Source organism: Gorilla gorilla, chromosome 1 (assembly GCF_029281585.2).
Source record: "Gorilla gorilla gorilla isolate KB3781 chromosome 1, NHGRI_mGorGor1-v2.1_pri, whole genome shotgun sequence".
Classification (NCBI taxonomy): domain Eukaryota; kingdom Metazoa; phylum Chordata; class Mammalia; order Primates; family Hominidae; genus Gorilla; species Gorilla gorilla.
In genome coordinates, this window is record NC_073224.2 from 96,622,831 (window position 1) to 96,650,710 (window position 27,880).

At 48.7% G+C, this 27,880-nt stretch overlaps 2 protein-coding genes across 2 annotated transcripts in view; both read right to left on the reverse strand.

Annotated features, from left to right (window-relative positions):
* Window positions 1-485: 485 nt before the first annotated feature.
* Window positions 486-12,756, reverse strand: CASQ1 (calsequestrin 1). Its single transcript, XM_004027704.4, has 11 exons — window positions 11,345-12,756; window positions 9,475-9,559; window positions 8,514-8,614; window positions 7,253-7,364; window positions 6,842-6,915; window positions 6,352-6,482; window positions 4,753-4,798; window positions 3,631-3,685; window positions 3,309-3,409; window positions 2,441-2,515; window positions 486-1,127 (listed from the first exon to the last, which is right to left on the reverse strand). Exons 1-11 carry the CDS (start codon window positions 11,621-11,623, stop codon window positions 996-998), a joined length of 1,191 nt encoding a protein of 396 aa, XP_004027753.1. The 5' UTR covers window positions 11,624-12,756; the 3' UTR covers window positions 486-995.
* A 2,819-nt stretch (window positions 12,757-15,575) lies between these two features.
* ATP1A4 (ATPase Na+/K+ transporting subunit alpha 4) overlaps window positions 15,576-27,880 on the reverse strand; it is a 35,132-nt gene continuing 22,827 nt past the window's right edge. Inside the window, exons 15-22 of the mRNA XM_019025205.4 lie at window positions 27,504-27,672; window positions 26,005-26,159; window positions 25,647-25,770; window positions 24,575-24,720; window positions 20,442-20,572; window positions 20,224-20,325; window positions 16,003-16,094; window positions 15,576-15,699 (exon numbers count right to left, since the gene is read on the reverse strand). Of these exons, the coding sequence (XP_018880750.3) occupies window positions 15,671-15,699; window positions 16,003-16,094; window positions 20,224-20,325; window positions 20,442-20,572; window positions 24,575-24,720; window positions 25,647-25,770; window positions 26,005-26,159; window positions 27,504-27,672 (948 nt within the window). The 3' untranslated portion in view covers window positions 15,576-15,670. The remainder of the gene's footprint in view (window positions 15,700-16,002; window positions 16,095-20,223; window positions 20,326-20,441; window positions 20,573-24,574; window positions 24,721-25,646; window positions 25,771-26,004; window positions 26,160-27,503; window positions 27,673-27,880) is intronic.

Sequence of the window (27,880 nt, forward strand, 5' to 3'; positions counted from 1 at the left end):
GAATGGAAGTGCAGCAGGAACTCAGAAGAGGTCATCACTGGAGGGGCCACCTCTGGGAAGGCTTCACCAAGGAAGTATAATTGGAGCTCTGTCTTGATGTTCAAATAAGAGCTGCAGAGAGGGTGCTATCGAGCAGCACATAATCACTTAATTACATATTGCTTTGTATTCTTCTTCGATTGTTTAGTATGCTTGTCTTGACTTCTCCATGAGGCTAATCAGCTCAAGATCAGGGACAGGCCTAGCACTCTCTGTTCTCCCAGAGCCTAACAGTGGCCCTGGACAAACACCATGTGTTCAGAAAAGGCTTGTTGACTTGAAGCAGATAAACAATCCAGGCTTCTCTGGGAAGGCTGCCTGGAGGAACCCCAGTCCCCACTATAAGAGTCCCCCAGCTCATCCCTAGCAAGGCACCCACATCTGAATTCCCCATCAGTGGCCACCTCCTCCTGCCATAGGGGTGAGACTTCACCAAAATACACTTGTTCATGCTGCCCCAGATGTCTTTATTGAGGCCTCTCATTTGACCCAAATACATTAACAAGTGATTACTGAGATACAGTCCCAAACACAGTATTCTCCCTTCCTTCTGGCCAAGGACAGGACAGTCAGAAAGATACAGGATTAGAGAGAGTGGGGGAAAGCTGTGCATAGATGGAGGGAACAGAACAGAGATGGGGCCCATATATATGGCTAGAGGAGAATCACAAGAAAGAGTATGGAGAGTGACGGAAGAGACACATAATAGATACAAGTAAGTTATGGGATAAGAAACAGAAGTCAGATAAGAGAGAGCTGGCCTGGTGTCTAGGGAAAAGTAGCTCATTTGCTCATCAAATGAGGGGGATCAGGGTCTCAGCACTCAGCGTATAGACCCCGGTTAGCTCTATGGCAGAGAATAACCTAGTCTCCCTGGAGGAACTCAGGGAAGGACAAGGGAAGGCAGGAGAGAGCATGAAAAGACCAGTGGGGCTGAAAGATGGTTGCCATAGCAACTAGTCATCATCATCATCGTCATCATCCTCTGTGTTGATCTCGCCTTCCAGCACATCCTCCAGCCAGTCCTCCAGCTCCTCAGCAGAAGGCAGGTCCTCCTCATCGTCCATTTCCATCCATACGCTATCCGCCTAGGAGATGGCACAGGCAGGGGACAGAAGCTAAGTCCAACCCGGGTCTTAGGATCTGTCTTCCCACTCACTGGACTCTGTACATCCTTCCCTACATTCTCAGTCCCTTCCTTTCATCTGCCAAAGGCCACGGAAACTGTCCAGGTGAAGGTATGGGTTGGAATAGTGACAGGTGAGAGTGGGAAGAAAAGTTGGATTGGCAAATAGACCTTCTCCCTTTAATCTGTCTTCTGTGCTCTTGCCACACTGAACTTCCCTATTATGCCTTTGGTGCAAAACCACTGGTAGCTCTTCATGGCTTATAAGAATAAAGTTAGCAACTCTTTGGCATTCAGGACATTTCTTTCTTTCTTTCTTCTCTAAAAGAGACATGGTCTCACTCTATTGCCCGGGCTCAAGCGCAGAGGGGCAATCATGGCTCACTGCAGCCTTGAACACCTGGCCTCAAGTGATTCTCCCACATTGGCCTCCCAAAATGCTGGGATTACAGGCCTGAGCCACTACCCCGGCCCCAGGGCTTTTCATAACCTGCTTTTCTAGTACCATTCTCAGTGATCTCTAGACTTGCAACCATAAAAATCCACCTGCCTTTTCCGGGAACCTGATATTCATTTTCCTGTTTTTAACTTTTGATCTTGCTTTTTCCTCAGTTTGGAAATGACTTCCCTGAATCATCACTTGTTGAAATCGTATACATTGTAGAATCTCCATTTTGAATATCACTTTTTCTTAAACTTTTCTCTGATTCTGTCAAGCAGAAATCAATGTGATCCTGTGTCTTATTTGTATCGTTATTATAAAGTTTATCAGATCTGGCCTTGTAGTTAATGGAATACCTGCCTCTCTAATTAGTCTGAGAATTCTATGAAAGCAGAGACTGTGGCTCATTCAGTTCAACTTAGCAGTTTTGAAGCACCTACTGTGTGTGCATAAGAAGACTTCTGCCCTGAACAAGCTCAAAAATCTACTGGAAGAGACACACATAATACATAAATAGCCATTTAAATGTCATGTTCTCAATGGCTATTGAGCCCTGGGAGTGCCAGGGAGGGAATGATTTTAAATGGGAGATCTGGAAAGGCTTCACAGAGGAGAAAGAATTTGAACTGGGCCTTGAAGGATGAGCCACTGATTCCAACATGTGGGACAGGGCCACATTCAGATCCTAAGTCTCCCCCTCCATCCAGCCACTAGACTGGGCATGTCTGCGTCCTGTGAGAAGGGCCCAACTCCTAGTTAGCAGAGAGGAGGAGAGCTAGCTATGCTAGGAAGTAGAGTCGGGGGTCAACCCGGGATGAGGACAGGAAACTCACATCAGTAACATTGACGACTCCTATTTGTGGGGCTGACAAGTCGATGTCAAACGTCTTCTCCCAGTATGGGACCAGCTGTAGAGAGATCAAAATACAGCAACTTAATAGATACTAGGGAGCAGATGAATCCAGGAGGATGAGTGTGAGGGTCAGCCCAGGGATGGAGAGGGGACAGTGCGAACTGGCAGTGGATGGGGACAGGTCCACCTGTGAGGGCATCAAGGCAAGGGTAGAACTAAACAGCAAAAGAGGAGAAATCCTAAAGGGAGAGAATCGGGAGGGTCAGCCGGGCGCACTGGTCCCTCTTTTCTGAGGAAAACTGGATAGGAAACCCTGTTCTGATCCTGGATCAGATCCTTGTGTTCAAGGTCAAGTCACTTCTCTCTGGCCCTCAGATCTTACATTTCTAAAATAAGGCAAGTATACCTGGTAAGTGCCAATGTTTCTCACGTTTCTCTTTGTTCTTTCAGTTACTCATTCAACAGCGAGTGCTAGGTGTTGGGAATGTAGCTGAGAACAAAATCATCTGCTGAAACAGGGAATCTCTGTGCTATGATTCTATGAGTGTGTATACCCATGTGCAGGGCTATTGTGCCTCACAACATTGGTTTTCTTTAGGAGTCAGCCCTAGCACCTGAGCTACGCATCCAGCCTCTGCTCTGGGAATCTGTGTGATGTCCGTCCTGTTTCCCCTTGCTCAGGATGCCCTCCATGCCAACAGTGCCCTTAAGCATGCAACACGCATACCCTCCCAGGGCCCCCCAGCTAGGAGGTGGGGATGGGACCTCTGAAACAAAGCCCTCACTAAGAAGATGTCACAGTCCAAGGCCCCACCTTAAGATAGCAGTGCCTGAGCTGTGCCTCTTACCAGGGGGAAGTCGTCAGGGTCAATCCAGATGATGCTAAGATCTGGGTTTTCAGTGTTATCCTGGGCCACAGCCTTGAGAGTCTCTAAGAACTCGAAACCATCTTGGAGGGAACACAAGTGCAAGGTATGAGGTGTGTAGAGAGGAAAGGGACCCAGATGAAACAGGAGTGCAGAGCTACCTCCCTGCTCCCCAAGCTTCACATGTCTAGCCCTAGGCTGTTTGCAAACTCCCAGGAAAGCCTCCTAGTGAGGCCCATGCTCCAATAAACACACCCACCTCCCCCTGCCTTCCCTCCAGTCCAACCCGGTATTCCTCCCTCACCAGGATCAGCTTCCTCTGCGAAGGCCACAATGTGGATTCCATCCATGTCATCCTCCTGTCAGGGGGTAAGAAGGAGAACAGGGTTTTGGAGAAGACCTTACTATACTCCCTGAAGTTGAGGAGCCCAGAACAGATCCTAGATGTTCATTGAACCTCAATTTTGTGGAAGTCCAGCTTCAGGACCAGATATATTCTTTTGTTTTTTGGGGTTTGTTTTTTTTTTGTTTTTGAGACAGAGTTTCACTCTGTCCCCCAGGATAGAGTGCAATGGCACGATCTCGGCTCACTGCAACCTCCGCCTCCCGGGTTCAAGGGATTCTCCTGCCTCAGCCTCCTGAGTAGCTGGGATTACAGCCATGCGCCACCACACCTGGCTAATTTTGTATTTTTAGTACAACATTGTTTCACCTTGTTGATCGGGCTGGTCTCAAACTCCTGACCTCAGATGATCTGCCTGCCTCGGCCTCCCAAAGTGCTGGGATTACAGGCGTGAGCCACTGCGCCTGGCCAGATATATTCTTGTGATGGTGACCTTTTTCCAAGTGACACTCCTTTCAGCTCCAAGGCCCCACACTTCCTCTGATAATCCCTTTATCCCCAGGCTTGAGGCTCTTCCCTTGTCATCTTCTATTATGTCTGTCTCCCATTTCCTCACACATTCTTCAGCGTAGAAATCCTTCAGTTGCTGCTAGTGCACTGTTTTTTCTTTTTTCTTTTTTTTTGAGACGGAGTCTCACTCTGTCCCCCAGGCTGGTGTGCAGTGGCGGATCACTGCAAGCTCCGCCTCCTGGGTTCAAGCCATTCTCCTGCCTCAGCCTCCCAAGTAGCTGGGACTACAGGCGCCTGCCACCACACCCTGCTATTTTTTTTTTTTGTATTTTTAGTAGAGATGGGGTTTCACTGTGTTAGCCAGGATGGTCTCGATCTCCTGACCTCATGATCCACCCACCTTGGCCTCCCAAAGTGCTGGGATTACAGGCATGAGCCACCACACCCAGCCGGTCAGTGCACTGTTTTTTCTAAAAGTGGGCCTGAGGAGCAGTAGGGTGGGGTTTTTCTAGGACTTGAGTCTTCTCGCACCCATGCTTCCCTGAGGGCTTGACCCTGGCCAGGGGCACTCACCCAGGTCTCATACATACTCTCCGGCTTCAGTTTCCTCAGGGTTGATCTAGAAGAGACAGACAGAGTGTCATTACTCAGTGGGTTAGAAGGATGCCCCCTCCAGAGGGTCCTGTAGCAGAGGCTGCCTCTAGGTCAGGCCCAGGGCACAGACAGCTTGTAGCCTACAACAAAGCCATCTGGCAAGGCCTCACCTCTGGGCACCAGGCCCGGCTCATTGCATGGTTAAAGCGGTGGGAGAGGGGAGGGTGGGCAAAGGGACTGGAAGACAGACTGGGGGCGAAAGGCAAGAACTGGACATCAGGATATTCATTAATTTATTCATTCATTCACTCACTCACTATGATTGAGTGCCCGATATGTTCTAAGCACTATGCTAGGTGCTGGGTACATACAGTTGAACCAGGCAAGCATGTTCCTGCCTTGATGAAGGGAGCCAGTAGTATGGGAGAGAGTAAGTACTGTATATACTGCAAGGGAGCTTGCAGTGATCCACCACTGCACACTAGCCTGGGGGACAGAGTGATTGGATATTTCCAGCTGTGGACTACTATGAAGGAAGGGAATTATGTGTGAGTGCCCGGCAGGATTATTCAACTTCAGCACTATTGCCATTTGGAGCCAGATAATTCTTTGTAGTAGGGGGCTGTCCTGTGCACTGTAGAATGTTTAGCAGTATCCCTGGGCTCTAGCCACTAAATACTAGTAGCACTCTGCACAACCAAAAATGTGTCTAGACATTGCCAAACATCCTTTGGAGGGCAAAAAGCTATGCCCACCTTGCCACGCCTTTCCACCTTGTAGAGAACCATTGGTGTACGGTATTGTATTAGAAAGAACATGGGGCCAGGTGCAGTGGCTCATGCCTGTAATCCCAGCACTTTGGGAGACCGAGGCAGGCGCATCACTTGAGGTCAGGAGTTTGAGACCAGCCTGGCCAACATGGTGAAACCCCATCTCTACTAAAAATACAAAAATTAGCCAGGTGTGGTGGCGTGCCTGTAATTCCAGCTACCTGGGAGGCTGAGGCAGGAGAATCGCTTGAACCTGGGAGGCGGAGGCTGCAGTGAGCCAAGACGGCGCCACTGCGCTCCAGCCTAGGGGATAGAGTAAGACTCGGTCTCAGAAAAAAAAAAAAAAAAAAAAGAAGAAGAAGAAGAAGAAGAAAAGAACAAACATGGGACGCATCAGGGTTAAAATCAGGGTTAAAAGCTCTGACACTTATTACCTGTAGAACCTTTCACTGAGGTTAAAAGGACTTAATATAATCATGGAGATGGAAAGTACCTTGCAGTTCCTGCCCCACCACAGGCAGTCAACACTCATTTGTTGACAGAGATTATTTAAGTGTCAGTCAACCTCACACTGAATTATACACACTTATGAAAGACCCTCTCGGTGTAGGGTTCAGGGCTAAGTAGTGGGGTATAAAATATTGTGCAAAATTGTCAGTGTATCAGAGAGCACTGGTGCCCAAAGTGTATTCATCTCCAGGCAAGATTGGCTTCCCGGTTGGCTAAGCTTTCCCCAGCCCATCTCACACAGCGTGTTCTAGCCCAAGGAGGAGCCGACCCCGCTCAGAGGGTTGCCCTTGGTCCCCACCTCCTGTGCTCCTCCACGAAGCTGACAATCTCCTCTTCGCTATTGGGCTTGTCTGGGATGGTCACAGGCTCTTCCATGAAGGCCTCATAGAAATCAATCTCATTCAGCTTCAGGGTCAGCTTCTTTGCCACCTTTGGGAGAGGGGGTAGGAGGCGAGTGGAGCAGGAGACACAGGGTCATGTCGAGAATCAGTATAATGGGGGAACAAATATTAGGAAGGGAGTCAGAAAGCCGGGATCCTTGTCACTGCCACTGTGACACTTGACAAGTGTCTTAACTTCCCTGGGGTTGGGTTTAACATGAGAGGGGTGTTAGATCATCTAAAGCCCCTCTTCAGCTCTAAATCTATGGAGTGGGAGGAGCCGGGGGGTGGGGGTAGGGAGTGCCAGCACGTAGGAAGGGACCAGGTCAGCCATCGATTCTGGGAGAGGAAACTGGAGGACGGCTTCAGGACATGAGGCAGAACCAATACAGCTGCGGGGAGGAGAACCTTGCTGTCGAAGGTGGCGAAGAAGGGGATGTAGGGATGAAACTCCTCAGCTGCATCCTCGAAGGCTTTGTAATCTGGGGGGTGGAATGCAGAGTCAGTCTCTGGGGAAACCAGGGTCTGCCCGGGAATCATCCCCCACTACCGTCCCCAGTTCTTTGCAGGCAGGGTTCATTTTGAGACCCACCCCTTCTAGTTCTTCGAGAGTGAGGGGAAGGTGGAATACTGGAGGTGCTTGTCTGGGAACCCCCAGAGTACAGGGAGGTCAGAGCTGTTGATGGTGCTGACCACGGCCGGAGGAAGAGGTGGGAAGTGCAGAGGTAGAGGCTGAGACACTGGGTGATGTGGGGAGGTGGGAGGACAGGTGAGATGGGGATCCAGAGAGGGGCACAGTGGAGTCTGAGGGTTACCCACGCTCTGAGTCTTTGCTCTTGAAGTAGCCAATGAGTTTGATCTCATCCTCAATATTCTCAAACGCCTGCAGCTCTCGTTCACCTTCAATCAATTCCACAGGGTCCTCTAGGACCTGAAAGAGGAGGACATTGCAGGAAGAGAGTTTCTACCCTCAAGTAGAACCAGAAAGGGACCTAGGGAAAAGAAGGCTGGGGAACTGGAGGAGGGGGCTAGATGTTGACAGTGTGTGGGTGTGTGTGTGTGTGGGGGTTGCATGTGCATGTGTGTGTATAGTGTGTGATGTGTGCAGTGTGTGGTGTGCATGTGTGGTGTGTGTGTGCATGTGATATATATGTATGGTGGGTGTGTGGTATGTATATGATGTGTGTGTGATGTGTGTTGATGGTATGAGTGTGGTGTGCATGTGGTGCATATGTGTAGTGTTCGGTATGTAGGTGATGTGTGGCCTATTGTGTACATGTGTGGCATGTGTGTGATGTGTGTGAATGTGTGTGGTGTGTGTACATGTGTGGAGTGTGCATGTGGTGTGTGCATGTGTGTAGTGTGTGTGCATGTGTGGTGTGCAGGTATGTATGTGCATGTGGTGTGTGTGTGCGCATGTATGGTGTGTGTGCATGTGATATATCTGGTGGGTGTGTGGCATGTATATTTTGTGTGTGTGGTGTGTATGGATGGTGTGTGTGTGGTGTGTGTTGTGTGTGTGGTGTGCATGTGGTGCATATGCATAGTGTGTGGTATCTAGGTGATATGTGGCCTATTGTGTGCATGTGTGGCATATGTGTGATGTGTGTGCATGTGTGTAGTGTGTGTGTACATGTGTGGCGTGTGTGGTGTGTGCATTTGTGTGGCATGAATGTGGTGTGTGTGCATGTGTGGTGTGTGGTGTTGCGTATGTGCATGTGGTGTGTGATGTGTGTGGAGTGTGGTGTGCATGTGGTGTGTGTGTGCATGTGATATGTGTGTGATGGGTGTGTGGTATGTATATGATGTGTGTGTGGTGTGTGTAGTGTGTGTGGTGTGCATGTGGTGCCTATGTGTAATGTGTGGTGTGTAGGTGATTTGTGACCTATTGTGTGCATGTGCATGCATATGTGTGGTGTGTATGCAGGTGGTGTGTGTGTGTGTATGTATGGTGTGTGTGCGTGTGGTGTATGTGTGTGTGTGTGGTGTGTGTGTGCAATGTCAGGTTGGGGTTGGTAGGGACTAGGGGGCAGGCAGTGGAGTTTTCAAGCAAGGCCGTCAGGTCCAGGGGAGTCCTTACATCAAGCAGAAACTCCACGATGGTGTCAGCAGAAAACTCGCCATCGTACTCAATGACTTCATCTCCCTTGAATACATACATGCTGTCCACTTCAGTTAGGCCTAGGGAGTGAGCCGGGCGCAGGGGTGGGGTGGTGAGCCATGATCCCAGGCTTCCCACAGATTCAAGGTCCAAATCCTCGGCCACAGCCCATTTGATAATCACCGGGGCCCCACATGCTCCACCTCATGGGCCCGTTGCCCCACCCACCTCCTCTGACCCAGAGGCCGACAGGCCTGAGGTCTCTGCCCCTGGATTAAGCCTAGGGGGCTAGCGTGGCCCCAGAGCTTTCTAGGGAGTAGCTGGGGGATCAGGTAGGGTGAGGGGAGGGAATAGAGAGGTGTAGATTCTAGCAGTATTTCTCCTCTTCTCTGACCGCAACGACTAGAGATGAGTATTCATGCCACCCCCTCTGAGCACTCTAGTAGCTGGTTCCCAGTCAAGCTCTTTAATTGCTATTACTGACCAGATGACTTCATTATTACTGACCACCCCTCCCCCATTCATGTCCAGAATCCCGTCTCAAGCCTGTGCTGCCGCCTAGTGGCTGGCTGCTCTAACAACCATGGCTCTGGATGGGAGGGGTTGGAAGCGCAGTTTGCAGAGGTCTGGCCAGCCCCGCCTGTATTCCCTGACTCCCCTTCCCTCCAGCACCTAGCCATGTTTTAAGGTAAGTATAAAGAAGGCCTCCCCCACCTCTTTCTGGGATTTGAGCATGGAACTTCATAAGGAATAGAGAGGCAGAGTCTCCGAGCCATAACCCTCCCAACCTCATATTTTCTCACCCCCTCTTTTAGAATAGACATAAATCTGAGAGGTTCCCAAGCCCCTCGGATCCCAAGGACTGCCTGGCAGGTCCTCCGCCCTAAGCCTCCCCTTGTCTCAATGCCACTTTCCCCTCCCCTGCCCTTCGCTCTCTTACCTAGTTTCTTGGCCACAGCTGCATCCTTCTCAGAGTCTACCAGCCCGAAGCCAACACCCTTGTCTTCTAGGACTTGGGCTGCTAACTGGAGGGAAGGATTATGATTAAAATTAGCCCCTGGAATTTTTATTATCCCCTATTCTCCCTCTCATGCTTTCAAGTTGGGTCAGTTGAGGTGCGGGAGATATGAGTTGACCTTGACCCTTTGCTAAGATCCAGAATATCCCCCAAATTCCCTACCGCCACACAGTTCTGTTTTTGGCTCAACTTAGTTCATGAATATTGATTGCTCATTTGCAATGTGCTTATTATGTTGGACTTGAAGACACTGCACTCAATACTTCCCAGTGCCTAAGAGGTGCTGAGGAGTCTGGCTTCAGAGTGACTGAGGGCCCCTTCCCTCCTTCAGGGCTGAGTCCTGCATTCCATCCTGGTCAAGTCACACCTGGAGGTCCCTGTCCCTGGTCAAGGGCCAAGCTCAGTGTGGGGTTGATCTTGGAAGTCCCTGAGATTCTTCAGAGTGACTCCCAATCGGAAGAATTTTGGAGGGTGGGAGGGTAGTGGTGGGTCTGGTCATGTTGTTGAGGAGTGGGGAAGGCCAGAGAGCTGAGATAAGAGGTCACCATTTGTTACCCCCCAGAGGGAGAGAGACTGACAGCGACTGGACAGTTCTCCCCATCAGGGCCCAACTTTCCCCTTTCGCATTCTACTTCAGCCTGTCCTTAGGCTGTGGACAGTCACACCTGGAGGTCCCTGCCCCCATAAGCCTTCCAGCTTAGCGTTCAACCCTGATTTTCTCTGCTGTGGGCACAGCTTGCAGCTCTACCCCCACTCAGCACAGACTCAGGTACTGTGATTCTCAGAGGGGTGGGGAAGGGAGGCGGTTGGCAGGTGGATGGCCAGGGATACTGAGCACTCAGGATAAAAATACTCGGCTCATTAATCAGATGGCAGGTTCTAGCACCCAGCAGGGGTGCACAAAATGAGAGCCTGTGGTTCTGGTGTCTCACCCTGAAATGCTCCAAGCTCTGGACAAGCTGAGGCCTATCTGAATGCCAAGCCAGAGAAGGGGCCACAGGAGCTTGGACAAGAAAACTCACATCCCATTTCCTAAAGGTGTGTGTGTATGAACACATTCCCAAACATAGGTTTTTTTTCTTTTCTTATGATAACTTCTTTCTCCTTTGGGCCTGAAGTCATTTTGGAGGTGAGAAGACTTTTCCCACAAAAAGAAGATTGGGGAAGACATTCTGACACCTCCTGCAACCATAAGAATTTTCCAGTGAGGGCATCCAGCTTATCCAATGGAGACAAATGGGGAATTAGGGAGGGGGAAGGAAGAGAGAGGGGACTGGGAGTCCAATGGGAGGCATGATCTCTAGGAGATATTTAAACATGGCATGCAAGTATCATAACATTTACATTTACACTCAGTTTGGATCTCTTTGGGGTGCAGCCCCTGAAGTATGTGGAGAGGACGTGTTCTGGCTAAGCAGATGGGTGGGGTAGGGGAGTGCAATATACACTGCTGTTCTCCCCTGGCCCTCCAAGTACCTCCCTTTTTCACCCTCACTGTCCTAGCCAAACCTAAGTCAAATACTACCAGCCTCCTATAGCAGGGAGGAGAGCTCTTCCTGCAGCACCCCCGCTAAAGGTTTCCTGACGCTGATAGTACTTTTGGGTTCCTGAGACTCTGTTTCTCATTTGACTAAAGCCACATGCCACTTGCATCCTGTTGGTCAAGACAGGGGTCCTACCACACTGCCCCTCACCTCCAGATCCCATCCTCAAAGAGCTACATGGGTGTAGGATAGGGGATTCCGGAGAGGGGCTAGACATGCTCTGCAGGCCTGCAGTGCCCCCAACTCACCTCCAGGATCAGCTCCTCCATCTCAAATTGTCTTTGTGAGGCCTTGTCATCCTCGGGGGGTTCATGGTAGAGGAGTGCCAGCACCTCATACTTCTTGAACACATTCTTGTAGTTCTTTGCATTGACATTGATCACACGGTCCACACCATCGTACTCAGGGAAGTCCAGCCCTTCCTCCCCCTGTACCCCTGACTTGGGTGTCCCTAGCACCAGCAGCAACAGCAGTGCCAGCCACAGACCCGGCACAGCTCTGGGCACCATCCTGTCTGTAGCACTCATGGAGGTAGTGGGATCTGGGTTGGCTCTCCTGGTCCAGAAGAGGTTAGCTGGGGTAGGGAGGGGCCCCTGGGTCCCAGATTCTGAGTTAGGGGTTCAAGTGGGAGGGGGAATTGGGGGATGGCCCAGAGCAGTGGACCGAGGGCACTGCTGGGTCCTGGAGAAACTGCCGACAGAGCCAAGGGAAAAGGGTCAGGAGGAGGAATAGGAGCAGGGGGCGGGGAGGGAACCGGAGCTGCCCCCTGAAATTGGCACCCCTCAGTCCCCACCTGGTCCTGTCTAAATATGTCTCCATGGTTGGCAGGAGAGACGGATAACCTTCTGAGGCCAGGACAGCTCCATGCGGGCCGGAATCCTCCCACCTCCTACACTTCTACCCCAGGCTCCCAGGGGCTCCTTCCCTCCCCCTCCTCCAGTGTCCAGGGCACCTCAGCCCCAGTCCCCATGCTGGCCTAAGAGCTCATCGCCATATTAAGAAAGGAAGAGGAGAGATGCCGGAGCTAAAAATAAGACCAGATGAGTCGGAGGTAAATGAAGCTGGGGCTGGGGGAGGGGAGGTATAAGGGTAATTAGGGAGGGCCGAGGGTAGGGCAAGGGTAATTAGAAGTTAAATGCAGTGGAGAGGAGGAGCTAACTGGGTCAGAGGCTAAATTGATAATATAGGACAAAAAGGGGACAAATGTGGTATTGGCTCTATGTCCTAAAGCCTGGGAATCTTCTGTAGGTGAAGTCTGATTCTGATTCTTTGATACTATGTAGGAGAGTGGGGTGATAAAAGTGCAAGCCAGGCTGCAGGAAAGAGACCCCTCCACTTTCTTTTAAAGAACCAGGACCAAGGATGAGGTCATTCTCTGAATAAAAGATGGAGCCGCGTCCAAGACTGGCAACCTGGCTCAGCTCCAGCCAGTTTCCTTTGCTTCACTCAGCACTCCTAACTTGGGAATGCAGGGAAGGACAGGGCTGGCCCAGATCCTGTCCTGTAGAGATGTGGGTTTGGGGTTTCTCTGCCCATAAAGCCCACAATGAGAAGGGGACTGTCCTTTGGTTGCCACCTGTGTGTGCACTCCCTACCCTGATCCTATGGGACTCGGTTTTCTGGGGCACAGTGGGAAGGGAGGTTTTCCCAGGCTGCATGCTTCCAAGGAGAGTGAATAGCTACTATTTATTCCCATGTCTTTGACAAGACAAAGAGGATCAGGTATTGACACCAGGGCAAAAAAAAAATTAACATTAGGTAAGCATGAAGAGGTGAACCTTGTGCCCTGAACCAAGACTGATGATTAATTCTGTGCACCTGAGATCCAAAGCAGAGATGGGCGGGTAGGGGCTTAAACTTCTGGATCCAGTTTGGGGGTGAGGACAGAGTAGTGAGTTTAACTCTGGATACGTAGGAAGGAAGGATCCTCTTCATGGCCCTCCAGGGTTCTTACTATGCACAGGTAAACTGAGGCATGAGGGAGACCATAGAGGGTCAGATCAAAGTCACATGCTGCCACCGCACCCTGAGGTATCTCTGATTCTAGAGAGACAGTAGTGTTTTTTTTTGTTTTGTTTTGTTTTGCATCCAGGGAGGGGCATGTAATTATGTTAGCAGAATAACTTTTCCACATGTCTGTGTGGTGGACCTTACACAGCTGAACACAGAAGGCCACAGAAAATCTCAAAAGCATGGCAGGAGTGAGGCCAAGAGGGACAGCTGTCACTGTAGCAGGAGAGGTTGGAGCTAGCCTAAGCACAGCACATTGGAGCTGAAGAGACCTCAGAAGCCCATATCCTGGTCTCCCTGAAGAGTGGCTAACGTGGGAAAGCCCCAAGGCCAGAGCAAAGACAGCCAGGTGAGATGGGGAGGCCTGCCCAGAAGCAGATGATCTAGGTGATGTCCAGCCCCGATTTCTCACTTCTGCATTCCAGGGGAGGTGGGAGACACTGGGACAGAGACGCTGGAGCATAAAACTTGTTCCATCTTGAATCTGACCTTTTGTACCCCCAAGAGTGTGAGATGGGACTCTGGTGGCGAGTCTGTTCCATCTCCTGGTCCTTTCCTACAGCTACCGGACATTGCCATCCATCCCGTTCCCTCTCGTTGCCCTCTCTGGCTCCAGTCCCACCCTTCCCCTTTCCAGCGCCCGCCCCCACTGCTCTCTCTTGATGCTTCACTCTGTCTACTTTCTACTCAGTCTCCTTCCCTTCAGGCCCTTGGACTTGAGAAGCCTCAGCCACTGGTATCAAATGACCGTGAGTTGGGGCCTCTGTATTTTTAACCCACCAGACACCTGAAGCTCCTGCTACTGAAACCTGAGGAGCTGGCCCCTCTGTGCTCCTGCTTCCCACCTCACTCACATATACCCTGGCCCACTGATCTTCCAGGATCTGGTTCAGCCATGTCAGCAATTGGGGAAGGACCCCAGGCTGATATAGCACTGTTCCTAGGAGACCTTGTGATGGAAGAGGGAGGAGAAGAGGGAGAGAGGCTTCTGAGGAGGGGCCTGATGTAGGGAAAATGGTGGGCGATACTCATGATGGCCTTCTCTTTGCTAGCTCATGGCCTCTCATCCTCCAGACCCACCCCGGGTCCTTCCCCATCACTAGCCTATTTTTTTTGTTTGCTTTGTTTTGTTTTTGTGTATTTTTGGCCCAGCCCTCACTGAAAGACTAGTCTGAAAGTGATTAAGGGCCCACATTCTGAAAATGGACAGACCTTGGTTTCTTCTTGGGTAACATGGAGTGGGTGGTAGGGAAACATTTATGTGACTTTCTTGATGGTGTGTATATAAAACCCTCATCCCAGTGTTAGGTGTAGTGTGCAGACACCTAGTACATGTGTTTTGTTTTGGAAATAGCTGATGCTGTTCCCCTAGCTTTCTTTAGCATTTCTCTTCCACCCTGTACACATTTGGGAACAGCCAATGCTCTACTCTGAAAGAGGCCTGAGAATGAACTGACCCACATGGCACAGTGGAGGGGCTCACAGAGCAAAAGTGAATGAGCGGGTGAAGGGGAAGGAAGAAATGCTGAGACGAAGGTGGGCAGGAGAGAAAGGCCCTCCATGAGTTTTCACTCATCTGAGAATGCACCTGGGCCCAGGCACAGAGGCCAGGCTCTTGGGAAAGTCCATCACCCCGTGCAGAGCGGGGGCGGCTGCTTCACAGTAAAGGCCACAGGGATTCAGAAAGTCTTGTTATAGCCTCTATCTCAAGCCTCTATCTCAGGCTGAGGGTCAGAATGGGGTTGAGGAGCCCTGATGACAGAGGGTAGAGGGCAGGGACCACCAGTATGCCTGGAGACTGTCCCTCCTACCTGTCCCTTTCTCAGATGAGGGACAACACTCAGCACATGGCCATTCCCAAGTCATTTAACCTCTCTGGACTTCAGGCTTTTCACTGATGCAATCTGATCTCTTCTAGCACCACAGCGCTGTGGTCTGCAAGCTGGTCTCAGGAACTGCAAGGTGGGGTCAAATGACTCCACCCCACCTACCCGCTGTGCGGATGCTGTGGACCCTCTTCCCACGTGTGACTTAGCTGCTCCTCTCTCCCCCACCTTCCATTTCTCTGATCTCAGCTGGAATTTTGAGGCAGTCATTTGCCCTGTCCTTGCTGTCCAGTGGCTCGGAGAATGACTTTAAAGGGCAAAGATGCTTGATACTGATCCTATCCCAGCCTTGACTCTGGTCCTTAAAACACTTCCCCAGCCTGGTCATCATGAAGACCTGTGGAGGGAGCTTCACAGTAATCCCCACTCCCCCAAGATCAGATTTGACACATCCAGCTGGTGAGGGCTTTTCCAGACATTTACTGTCTAGACTGGCTACGGGATTCAGCAGGACCATGCCCCTCCCTGCGGGGCTCCAGCTAGATGCAGGCTGGGCTTCCCTTCAGCCCACCTCATCCTCTGCCCATGATTCCCTCAAGCCAGCCCAGGATTGCCCATCTTTCTCATCCAAGATAATTCATCCTAGTGTCTCAGATGTTGTGTCAAACTTATAATCTCTGGCCCCATCCCAGCTCTCACAACACCCCTGTGTCACATGAAGCTCTTCATCTGCTGAGTTTAGTAGTACGTCTCCCTCTCCAACCAGCCTGTGGAAGAGAAGAGGCCAGCGTGAACTGGGAGAAGGAATTAGAGGCATCCAGGGGAGACAGGCAGAAGGGAAAGCAGGGACAAGGTTGGAGGTGGGAGGTCTGGAACACAGGGCACTGAGGGTCAGATGGAGCAGAGGGGTGCAGCCAAGGGGTAGAGAGGTCTGGGCTCCAGGCGCAGTCAAGGCTGGCAGCGAGGAGGGGAGAAAGTCAGTGGTGGGTCTGGAGGGACTAGGTGGGATGGGAGAGCTAGTCAGGGGGCTGGTGACCAGTCAGTCAGAGCGGGGCCCAGGGGAGCCTCACCATCCGGGTGCTGACGGATGAGGAGTTTTCTGATTTCATCATAGATGAAGATGAGAATACTGTAGGGAAAGGCACAGAGCCACCAGGTTATCCTGTAGAGAGCAAGAGCCAGTCAGCATGGCAGGAGAGACAGATGCCAGAGGACAGGTGCAGAGAGCAATGCACAGGAATTGCACGTTTCATTGCTTGTGTCTACTGTGTGCCTGGGACTGTGCTGGGTGCTGGAGACAGTGCAGTTGAATAAGATTTGGTTGATCCCTTTTTTTTTTTTTTTTTTTTTTTTGCGACAGAGTCTTGTTCTGTTGCCCAGGCTGGAGTGCAATCTCGGCTCACTGCAACCTCTGCCTCCCGGATTTAAGCGATTCTCATGCCTTAGCCTCCTGAGTAGCTGAGATTACAGGTGTGCACCACCACGCCCAGCTAATTTTTTGCAATTTTTTTTTTTTTTTTTTTTTTTTTTTTTTTTTGAGACGGAGTCTCACTCTGTCACCAGGCTGGAGTGCAGTGGCTTGATCTCGGCTCACTGCAAGCTCCGCCTCCCAGGTTCACGCCATTCTTCTGCCTCAGCCTCCTGAGTAGCTGGGACTACAGGCGCCTTCCACCATGCCCGGTTAATTTTTGTATTTTTAGGAGAGATGGGGTTTCGCCATGTTGCCCAGGCCGGTCTTGAACTCTTGAGCTCAGGCAGTCCGCCCGCCTCAGCCTCCCAAAGTGCTAGGATTATAGGCTTGAGCCATCGTGCCCGGCCTGAGCCCTACCTTTGAGGAGGTCAAATCCTGTGGGATTAGTGATCGGGAGTGGAGAGGAGAGGCACGAGACAGAAACATAAAGAGCCAGTGATAGCCAGGCATGATGGCTCACACTTGTAATCCCAGCACTTTGGGAGGCCGAGGCAGACGGATCACGAGGTCAGGAGTTTGAGACCAGCCTGACCAACATGGTGAAACGCCGTCTCTACTAAAAATACAAAAATTAGCGGGGCATGGTGGCATGCGCCTGTAATCCCAGCTATTCAGGAGGCTGAGGCAGGAGAATTGCTTGAACCCGGGAGGCAGAGGTTGCAGTGAGCTGAGATCGCACCACTGCACTCCAGCCTGGGCGACAGAGCGAGACCAAGACTTCGTCAGGAAAAAAAAAAAAAAGCCAATGATAATATAATATGATCAATGTCATATTAGAAGTATATGCAATGTTCACAAGGTTCTCTACCAACTTTTGTGGAGCCGCTGAGGGAGACCCCTGTGCTCTCTGCATACTCTAGGGCTTGTGCCCACAAAGGGGAGGTTGTCTGAGCAGGAGGGGTCTATCTGAGACATTTAGCGTGGGGATACTTTGTCGGCGAATATATTGATGCTTCTGTATTACAAACATGGGGACATTGTTTTGTTTCTCAACCTCTTTTTATAATTAGACCAGGAAGATGGATTCTGGGGAGGGGTTGAATCAGGACAGCAGTTGTTCCCTTGGATGACAGAAGAAATGGCCTAGACCAGCACTGTCCAATAGAAATATAATGTGAGCCACATGTAAAATTTAATACTTTCTAGTAGCCACATTAACATAAGTAAAATGAAACAGATGAAATTAATTTTAATAATATTTTTATTTAACCCAATATATCAAAAACTGATATCAATATATCAGTTAAATATGTAATCAATATAAACATTATTTATTTTAATTACATTTAATGTTTTTTTTAGAGACAGGGACTCGCTCTGTCGTCCAGGCTGGAGTACAGTGGTACAATCATAACTCACTGCAGTCTTGAACTCCTGGGCTCAAGCAATCCTACTGCCTCAGCCTCCTGAGTAGCTGGGACCGTCAGTGTGCACCTCTACACCTGGCTAAGTTTTAAATTTTTTTATTGAGACGATGTCTCACTTTGTTGTACAGGCTGGTCTTGAACTCCTGGCCTTAAGCGATCCCCCCACCTTGGCCTCCCAAAGTGCTGTGATTGGAGCCACTACACCCCCGCCTCAATATTAGCATTATCAAGGCCGGGTGCAGTGGCTCCCGCCTGTAATCCCAGCACTTTGGGAGGCAGAGGCAGGCGGATCACAAGGTCAGGAGTTCGAGACCAGCCTGACCAACGTGATGAAACCCCGTCTCTACTAAAAATACAAAAATTAGCTGGGCGTGGTGACGCGTGCCTGTAATCCCAGCTACTCAGGAGACTGAGGCAGGAGAACTGCTTGAACCAGGGGGGCGGAGTTTGCAGTGAGCCGAGATTGCGTTACTGCACTCCAGCCTGGGCAACAGAGTGACACTCCATCTCAAAAAAAAAAAAAAAAAAAGCATTATCAATAAGATATTTTACATTCTTCTTCTCAACCTAAGTCTTGGAAATTCAGTGAATATTTTTCACTGACAGAATGTTTGAACTCAGATACAAAATTATTTTCAACAGTTGAAGGGGAATGTAGTCCAACCAAAATAATGAAGTTATAATATAGAAAAACATTGCTTTAGTTTTTGACTTTGATTAAAATTAAATAAAATTACAAATTTACTTCCCCAGTCTCCCTAGTCTCATATGTCAAACGCGCAATAGTTGTATATGGATAGTGGCCACTGTATTGGACAGTACAAGCCTAGGCCATGGCTCATTCCACACACACGCAAATATAAACATTTCTACACAAACAGCCACCCCACCCCTTCATTCAACAAACAATTGTTTTATGTACTCTGTGTCTGTGTTAGGTATTGGGGAAATAAAAATGATAACACGTTGGTCTCAAGTAGCTCTCAAGGAGCTCAGGGGAATCAGAGAAAAGAGGGTGAACACACACACACACACACAGAATACAGAATCGCAATATTAGATGCTAAGTTTTATGGTTAATGTGTACACAGAGTGTTTGAAAGCATAGATAATACCAACCACATTTGTTATTATGTCTATAATGGCATTAATAACAGCAAGAATAAAGCTACTAGTAACAAGGCATCTACCATGACCTAAGCATGCTTGGTGCTTTATGCCCATTTCTACGTGTAAATCTCACAACACTCTGCAAGGTCCATCCCTGGAGTGTATTATTGAGACTTTGCAGGTGTAGCTGAGGCTCAGAATGGTTCCATACTTGTCCAAGGCCACAGAATAATACATAGTAGAGTTGAGATTTCCACCTTGGATTGTGAGTGTCTAAGGCCAGTGCCAATGTCTCCTATTAAACATTAATTGAGTGCCTACATTGTATAAAGCATCGTGTAAAACATTACAAGGGATGGAAAGGTGAGCAGAGTACAGACATGCATAGAAATGTGTTGGAAGAAGGCCGGGTGTGGTGGCTCACGCCTGTAATCCCAGCACTTTGGGAGGCAGAGGCGGGTGGATCACCAGAGGTTGGGCGTTCGAGACCATCCTGGCCAACATGGTGAAACCATGTCTCTACTAAAAATACAAAAAATTGGCCCGGCATGGTGGCGGGTGCCTGTAATCCCAGCTACTTGGAAGGCTGAAGCAGGAGAATCGCTTGAACCCGGGAGGCAGAGGTTGCAGTAAGCCGAGAATGCGCCATTTCACTCCAGCCTGGGCAATAAGAGCAAAACTCCATCTCAAAATAAAAAATAAAATAAAATAAAGAAATGTGTTGGAAGAATACATACTAAACCCTTAACTGAGGCTACCTATGCAAGTTGGGTTGGGTAATGGGGATGGGAGTGGAATGGAACATTTGCTTTTTTCTCTGTACATTTTTAAATATAAATTTTTCCACATCAAGCATATACTAATGTTAATGCAAAGCAAAACAAAGCAAACCTGGAGTTGAACAAGACAAGGCACCAGACAATAAGAATTTCAGTAGGCACGATCACATACATATACATTAAAACATATTTGCATAAGTACAACAGAATTAGCTAAGCATAGATTAGGCTATTTTTATGGTTACTTCAGCTCCAAGCAATATGTATCCTTGGACAACTACAGCACACATCATCACGAAAAAGATTTCACTCTGTTAAACGCTGGTAAGTCTGCTAAATTTGTGTGTCTAGTGGGTTGTGATCATTTGGCACAGTCTCTAATATCTCCCTAAATAAGACCCACTTATCAGAGCACAGATGACTCTCCTTGTATCACTGAGTGTACATGTAGCTCCATGTATCCAGGCAGCTCCTGGCTCATGACAATCCTAGTGAAACACACCCTTCCTCTGTATGCTCCCCCGTGCCTGCACATCCCCTGCTTGCATCCCTTCCCTTACTCACTTGAGTGGGTACATTCGCAGGGCCACGTCCATGCCTGGAGTGTAGGACAGAAATGCAGCCAAGAGTGTCTCCTCCAGGATCCCAAATATTAAGACTTTGTTTCTGGGAAGAAACATTCATGGGTGTGGCGGGGAGGGAGAAGAAAAGGCAGGGGGAAATGGCATGTCCTGGTGTGTGGGGCTTGGGAGAGTGCTGGGGCTGTTTTGTGGGATGTTCACCTCATGCCCTGCTGGAAAAGTGAGTTGCGGCGAGTCTTGGAGATGATGAGATCCGCCCACTGCACAACCACTATGGTGACAAAAAAGGCCGTTTGGCATGTGAACTCCACAACTTTTCGTTGCTCATAGGTCTAGAGACAGCAGGGAGAGAGGAGACAGTGTCAGAAGGGGATTCTGTACACCCTAAGGCTTCTTTCCTCTCCCACCTTCCAGGACCCCTGGGCTGAGTCAGGTCCTGATTCTTTTTTTTTTTTTGTTTGTTTGAGACTAAGTCTCACTCTTGTTGCCCAGGCTGGAGTGCAATGGTGTGGTCTGTGCTTACTGCAACCTCCGCCTCCGGGGTTCAAGCAATTCTCCTGCCTCAGCCTCCCGAGTAGCTGGGACTACAGGCCCTTGCCACCACACCCAGCTAATTTTTGTGTATTTTTAGTAGAGATGGGGTTTCACCATGTTGGCCAGACTGGTCTCGAACTCCTGACCTCAGGCGATCTGACCGCCTCTGCCTCCCAAAGTGCTGGGAATACAGGCGTGAGTCACTGTGCCCGGCCAGGTCCTCACTCTTTAGACCCCACAGCACTTCACAGATGTCTCTGTTTTAGCGCTTTTCATGTTGTATCATGATTTGTTTATGTTTTCCTTGCCTGACTGAGAGCTTCTCAAGAACAAGCACTTGCCTTATTTAGCTTTATGTCCTCTCCCTGTGCTTAGTTCAGTGGATGGCATGTAGCATAGCTCAATAAATATGGATTGAATTAATAAGAAGGATAGGGTAAGAGAAGAAGGTGGAGTTAGAAAGGAAGGCAGGCTGGGCGTGTGGTGGCTTATGCCTGTAATCCCAGCACTTTGGGAAGCTGAGGCAGGCGGATCACGAGGTCAGGAGATCGAGACCATCCTGGCTAACACAGTGAAACCCTGTCTCTACTAAAAATACGAAAAAATTAGCCAGGCATGGTGGCGGGTGCCTGTAGTCCCACCTGCTGGGGAGGCTGAGGCAGGAGAATGGCATGAACCCAGGAGGCAGAGCTTGCAGTGAGCTGAGATCGCGCCACTGCACTCCAGCCTGGGCGACAGAGTGAGACTCCGTCTCAAAAAAAAAAAAAAAAAAAGGGAAGAAGGCAGAGTCAGGGGATATAGGTCAGAAAGAAAGGATGGTGGGGCCAGAGGACAATGTGAATACAGCGGGGAAAGAAATACCCCAAAGAGTGGTATCAGATAGGAGACATTCATTCATTCATTTGTTCTTTCATTCACACTTTACACTTAAGGAACTTAGAGTCTAGTGGGGAAAATAATTATGCTAACCATGTCAGCGCAATAGATAGGTTATAAGAGAGAGATTGCAGAGGGCTATGGGAACACAGAAGATGTGCATCTAAATTAGACTGGAGAGAAAAGCTTCTGTTTTCAAAACTAAAACAACATGTTTATAAATAACTCGTAGATCCAATAAATTTGAAAATATGTAGGACTGCACAATAATGAAATACTACATATCAAACCCCACGGGATGCGGTAAAGTTGTACTTGGAGAGGAATATAGAGCCTTAAACGATAGAACACAAAGGCTGGAAATTGATGGGCCGAGCATGGAACTTAGAATAAGACCAATCAGTCAGCTGCCATTACCTGCGTCACTCCCTATCATTTCTTGAAGATTTTAGCTTCTGACACTGTTAATCCACGATTACTTCTGTCCTTGTTTTTGGAGATTGAAATGTCCATGTTGATGATCCTTCCAGTGCCGTGGTCTCACAGTTCCTTGATCTCCTCCAATGATGTTGTCCTGCACTCCCCACCTGGGCTGCTTGCTCCCATCCTTAAACTCTAGATATTATCCTTTCCAATACCTATTATTTCTCTGTAATTTCAAGCATTTTTCTCTCTCTGACCAGCATTTTTATAATTCCATCTCACTCTAGTATTCTAGTTCCAACACTTCTTGGACCCCCTTGGGCTTACAATATTTTGATTAAATATATTATATATTTGGTTATTATCTGTCTTCCCATCCCTAACTAGAAATAAGCTCCATGAGAGCAATAACTTGATGATTTTTGTTCACTATCATATCCACAGGCCCTAGAACAGTACCTGGTACATAGAAGATGCTCAGTAAATATTGTCTGAATGAACAAATGAGTGAGGGAATCACTGGAATTAATGAAAGATATTTAGAAAGTAAGGAGCGATCCTTGCTTCTAGCAGTGCATCATGCACTTCCTGGGTGGGTGGCTCTATACTAGATTATCTGAAAATTACAGTCATAGAAGAGACACGGACACGCCTTTATAGAGTTTGTTGCTCAGGGCAACTGTTCTCAACACATTTTTGTGACACTTCAAGATGTCTTCAATGTGCAGGGGGGAATTCTTAACTTTTTACCTCAAATTACTTTTAATTACTTTTAATTTATCGTCAGTAAATTTATGTTATGTTGCATCTTGGCAGCAGGGAGGAAGTATCAAGATGGAAAACAGGGGCTTGAGCTGGGAGTTGAGATGTTGGCAGGGTACACAGCAATGAGAACTTTGGGTGTCACTGGATCCTGCAGCAGTGTTGATAGCTGGGAATATTGACATCTGATGGCCTTACAGCCTCAGCTAATGGAAGCCAACTGTATGTGAGGGGCACCTTCCCAACAATTCAGATTTGAACACAATTTGAGAAACCTGCAATTGGCTTGGTTTGGAGACATCATGGTGAAGTGGGAAAGTGCTGGGCAGGGATCAAGAGTCCAGAATTCAAGTCCAGCTCTTTTAGGGATTCACTGTGGGACTTTGAGCAAATTACAGAATCTTCCTAGATCAGGTTCCTCATCTATAGAATGATGAAAATTTACTGTGTCCTCTATGATGCTAAATTCTAGCAATAATTGCTGTCACATGTCACATGACCCACTGTCTTAGAAATTGGGACAGGAGTATCACAGATACCAAAAAAGCATACCTACTAAAATTCTTGAACACTTATTGTTGGGGAGAGGGCTTCAGTTTGAGCCTCATTCATCTTGGTTGTTAGAAAAGACAACTATAGAGAGGTATCCTCTAGGTTAAAAAGGTTTAGAATGATTAGGAAGGGATATATAAAGAAAATAGGTTTTCAGGGTTTTGTTTTTTTTTTCTTTGAGACGGAGTCTCGCTCTGTTGCCAGGCTGGAGTGCAGTGGTGCAATCTTGGCTCACTGCAATCTCCGCCTCCTGGGATCAAGCGATTCTCCTGCCTCAGCCTCCTGAGTAGCTGGGATTACAGGCACCCACGACCATACCCAGCTTATTTTTGTATTTTTAGTAGAGATGGGGTTTCACCATGTTGGCCAGGATGGTCTCGATCTCTTGACCTTGTAATCTGCCTGCCTCAGCCTCCCAAAGTGCTGGGATTACAGGCGTGAGTCACTGTGCCCAGCTGGTTTTCAAATTTTATATTTATTTATTTATTTATTTTTTGAGACAGAGTTTTACTCTTGTTGCCCAGGCTGGAGTGCAATGGCGTGATCTTGGCTCACTGCAAACTTTGCCCCCCGGGTTCAAGTGATTCTCCTGACTCAGCCTCCCGAGTGGTTGGGATTACAGGCATGTGCCACCACGCCCGGCTAATTTTGTATTTTTAGTAGAGACGGGATATCTCCATGTTGGCCAGGATGGTCTCAACACCCAACCTCAGGTGATCCACCCACTTCGGCCTCCCAAAGTGCTGGGATTACAGGCGTGAGCCACTGCACCCTGCCTCAAATTTTAAATCATATCATTTGAACTCTCATGGAGGGAGAGTATAAGAGGAGAGGACCCAGCATTTATTTCTGGGGCAATCATGGTTGAAACCTGGGAAAAGAGAAACCGGCTCAGAAAAGTTGATATGACAAAGACTCCAAGGAGCCAAAGGACCCAGACAGGCAGGGCTAGACAACAGACAGGAGGAGCCAACCAGAATGAGCCTATGCTAAACAGAAGAGGATTTGCTGTTGTGGCTGAAGACTGAGGGCAAGTGTGAGAAGGCTCATACAGGACTGAAGAAAAGGCATCAGCTCTGTTTGTGTGGTGCTTCCCTTCTTCCCTCTTAAAAAATTTGCTACACCCACTCTCCCCTGTCACTCTCACTCTTACTGGTCTCAGCTCCTACCTTATCCCTTCTACTCACCCACTGCTGTCCGTAGCTGTCCTCCAGGTCATTCAAGTATTTATCTTCCCAGTGGAGGCGGATGCCCAGCAGATCAACAGGCCTAAAACCATTCTCAGCCAGGATTACAAAGTAGGTAAAGAATCCAGCCAGAGCCTGGATCATCCCTGTGAATGACAGAGTTGCAGGACAGGGGAGCCTGGTTCAGAGAAGGGCCCCAAAAGGTAGGCCAGGGGAGGGCTGGGGGCTGGGACTTGCTTCTGGCTGGGCTGGTGTGTGTCTGAAGAGTAATGTGGAAGAATCTTGCCGTCAGCTGCCTAAGCCTGTCATCTCTCATCTCTGTGGGACTTTCCTTCAAGCCCTGACATTTGTTTCTAAACTCTGACCCAGAGTCAGCTTTGAATCACATAATCTTAAAACTAAAAAGGACTTTAGAGGCCACTGATTCCCTCTCCCAGTTTTTTTTTTTTTTTTTTTTTTGAGACAGGATCTTACTGTGTTCATCACTCACCCTTTTTTCTGAAATACCGTTGCACCTGGAAACTCAAGAACAAAGACTTCTAACGACTCTCAAATGTCTGTCAAGGCTGACCCCAACACAAATGATATCTCTGTCTACAGTCTTATTTTTCACTACTTTATAAAGACTAAGGGCTCTACCAACCTGGTTTATTCACTCTTCCTAACTGTGCCATATGAAATTCCCCACTCCTTTGGTCTCCCACACCTGACCATACACTTACTAGTCTAAGCCCCACTCTCCCACACCAAGTTTAAGTCCTATTTCCTGCATAAGGCCTCTCTGGCTATCCTCATAAAGGTGAGCCTGCTTGCTTTGTAATCCTGTAGCATGTTCTGTCTATACTCATTACTTGGCACTTGGAGATGCTATCATTTTATGTATGTTTGTTCCTTTCGTACTGGACTCTAAGTCAAGGGCAGATCAGAGATGAGTGGTTCTTTGTGTTTTCAGGGCCTAGGACAGTTTGTTGCTGAGAAAATATCTCCCTGACTTCCAAACTGAGATGGCTCACGTTGCCAGGCAGGGGAAACCACTCCCTGCTCCCTCCACCCCTCATTCCTCTGGGCGCACCAATCTGTCCGTAGGCCATGCCAATGAGACGGTGGTTCACCAGATTATCCGTCTTTGGGTTCCTTGGAAGCCTCTTCATGATGTCGCTTTCAGCTGACTCATAAGCCAAGGAGATGGCAGGGACCTGGAGGATGGAGGGTGGGGATGACAGGGGTCACAAAGTTCAGAAGGAAACCCAGCAGTAATTCAAGCTCTACCATTCTGTCTTGACGCAGCCTCAATCCATCTTGCAGGAGGTGCGAGAGAGCTGGGTCATAAGTGGGTTGTCATGAGTTTTAGTAAGATAGCTCCAGGCAGAAAGCAGGGAGCTTAGGAGGCAGAATTCTGGGAATCTCTTGCTTACCAGCTTGGCCCTTACCACGTCAGTGCCGAGATCAATGCAGAGGATGGTTATGGTTCCCAGAGGCAGGGGTATACCGAGGAGGATGAACATCAGGAAGGGTGTGATCTCGGGGATGTTGCTGGTCAGGGTGTACATGATGGATTTCTTCAGGTTGTCAAAAATCAGGCGGCCTGGGGAGGATGGTCAACCTCCTGTGAGAAGCCCTGGGAGAACACGCCTCCCTCAAACCATCTCCAGGACAGACAGGCCACCTCAAAGAAGTGTCACAGTCCAGGAAAGGGTCTGGAGGTCCTAGACCTCCAGGGTCCCAGTATTGTTTCTAAATTGTGTGCCTTTTAATCAGAGCCATGCCGTCTGTGTACTCTTTGTTCTTAGATTCACCCTAGCTAACGTTATCTGATCTCTGAAAATTAGCAGGGTTGGGCCTGGTTAATCCTGCGATGTTTGAGAATGTCAGTATAAAAACCTTTACAAGATTAAGGCTGAAATGGAAACAGCCAGGGCTTGGGACAGGCTTGTGTTCAAATCCCATCTTCTGCCATAGCTAGCTGTGACCTTGGGCACCCTCACCTCTGTGAGCTTCATTCCTCCTGCCTTGCAAGATTGATGCATCCGTCTTTGACTGCCTTTTCAAAGATCAAATCCCTCTCTGCACTCTCTGCTTGGTCTGTCCCATGGCACTTATCTTCTTTTAACATACTATATAATTTATTTATTTTATTGTTTGTCATCCCCACTAGAAATTAAGTTACATGAGGGCAGGGATTTGTGTCTTTGTTCTCCCTACTGTTGTATCCCCAGCATCAAGCATAGTGCCTCCCACATAGTCAGTGTTCAAATGAACTTATTGAATTGAGTGGATATAAAATACCAAGCAAAGTGTCAGGATTATACAAGGTTTCAATAAAATGGTAATCATGATTATCATGTGGATTGCCATATGTTTTAGTAAGATAGCTCCAGGCAGAAAGCAGGGAACCTGGAATGCAGAATTCTGGATCTCTCCTGTTCGCAGGAGGGCATTCTCTTCACAATTCTCTGGGGAAGAGGGTGTGTAATTGGGCTCATGCAGTCAATTCACGGGTCAAGCTCCAGCTGATCCTGATGTGTCACTATTATTTAGGCAACAGGTTCCTAGGGGACCCTCCTAAAGATTGCGGCGCATGGAATAGTCCCAGGGGTGTGGCTACATCTTGGAACTGGCTGTGGGACTACTTGAATTCCAGTGAGAGGACAATGAAGATATTATGTATACCAGAGTCTCAGTCTCCCTGATAGGAAAACAAAATGAATAAAGGGGACTTTTCTCCAATCTCATCAAAAGGGGTTGCAGATAGTGATGGTCTATGTACCAGCTGATCTAATTTGCAAAATTTTGTCTTACAGTGATTTTCTTCTGAGCCCGTACAGGCTCATGGAGGTTGGATGATGGGAAAACGGAAAGAGGGGATGTACACCAACCCCCACCTGAGTCCAAGGTTGAAGTCTCCACCCTGGGCACCCTGCCTCCTCACCCTCTTCCACCCCCGTGACGATGGAGGCAAAGTTGTCGTCCAGCAGGATCATGTCGGCTGCCTGCTTAGAGACATCAGAGCCAGAGATGCCCATGGCAATGCCAATGTCAGCCTTCTTGAGCGCAGGGGAGTCGTTCACCCCGTCACCTGTCACGGCCACAACGGCTCCCTGAGGAAGTCCAGACAGAGGGAGTGAACAATTTATTGCATCAGATCCAGAACTAGTCCCAAAGATCAGTACGCTTTCTGCATCCCTTGTTTCCTGATGCAATCATGCTTCATCTAGGGCTCCCGTCCTTCTCCCACTCCTCCTGAGATATTTAAACTTTCAGGGAGCCCCCAAAATGAAGGCCACCATGGAGGTTCCAGATGGGGTA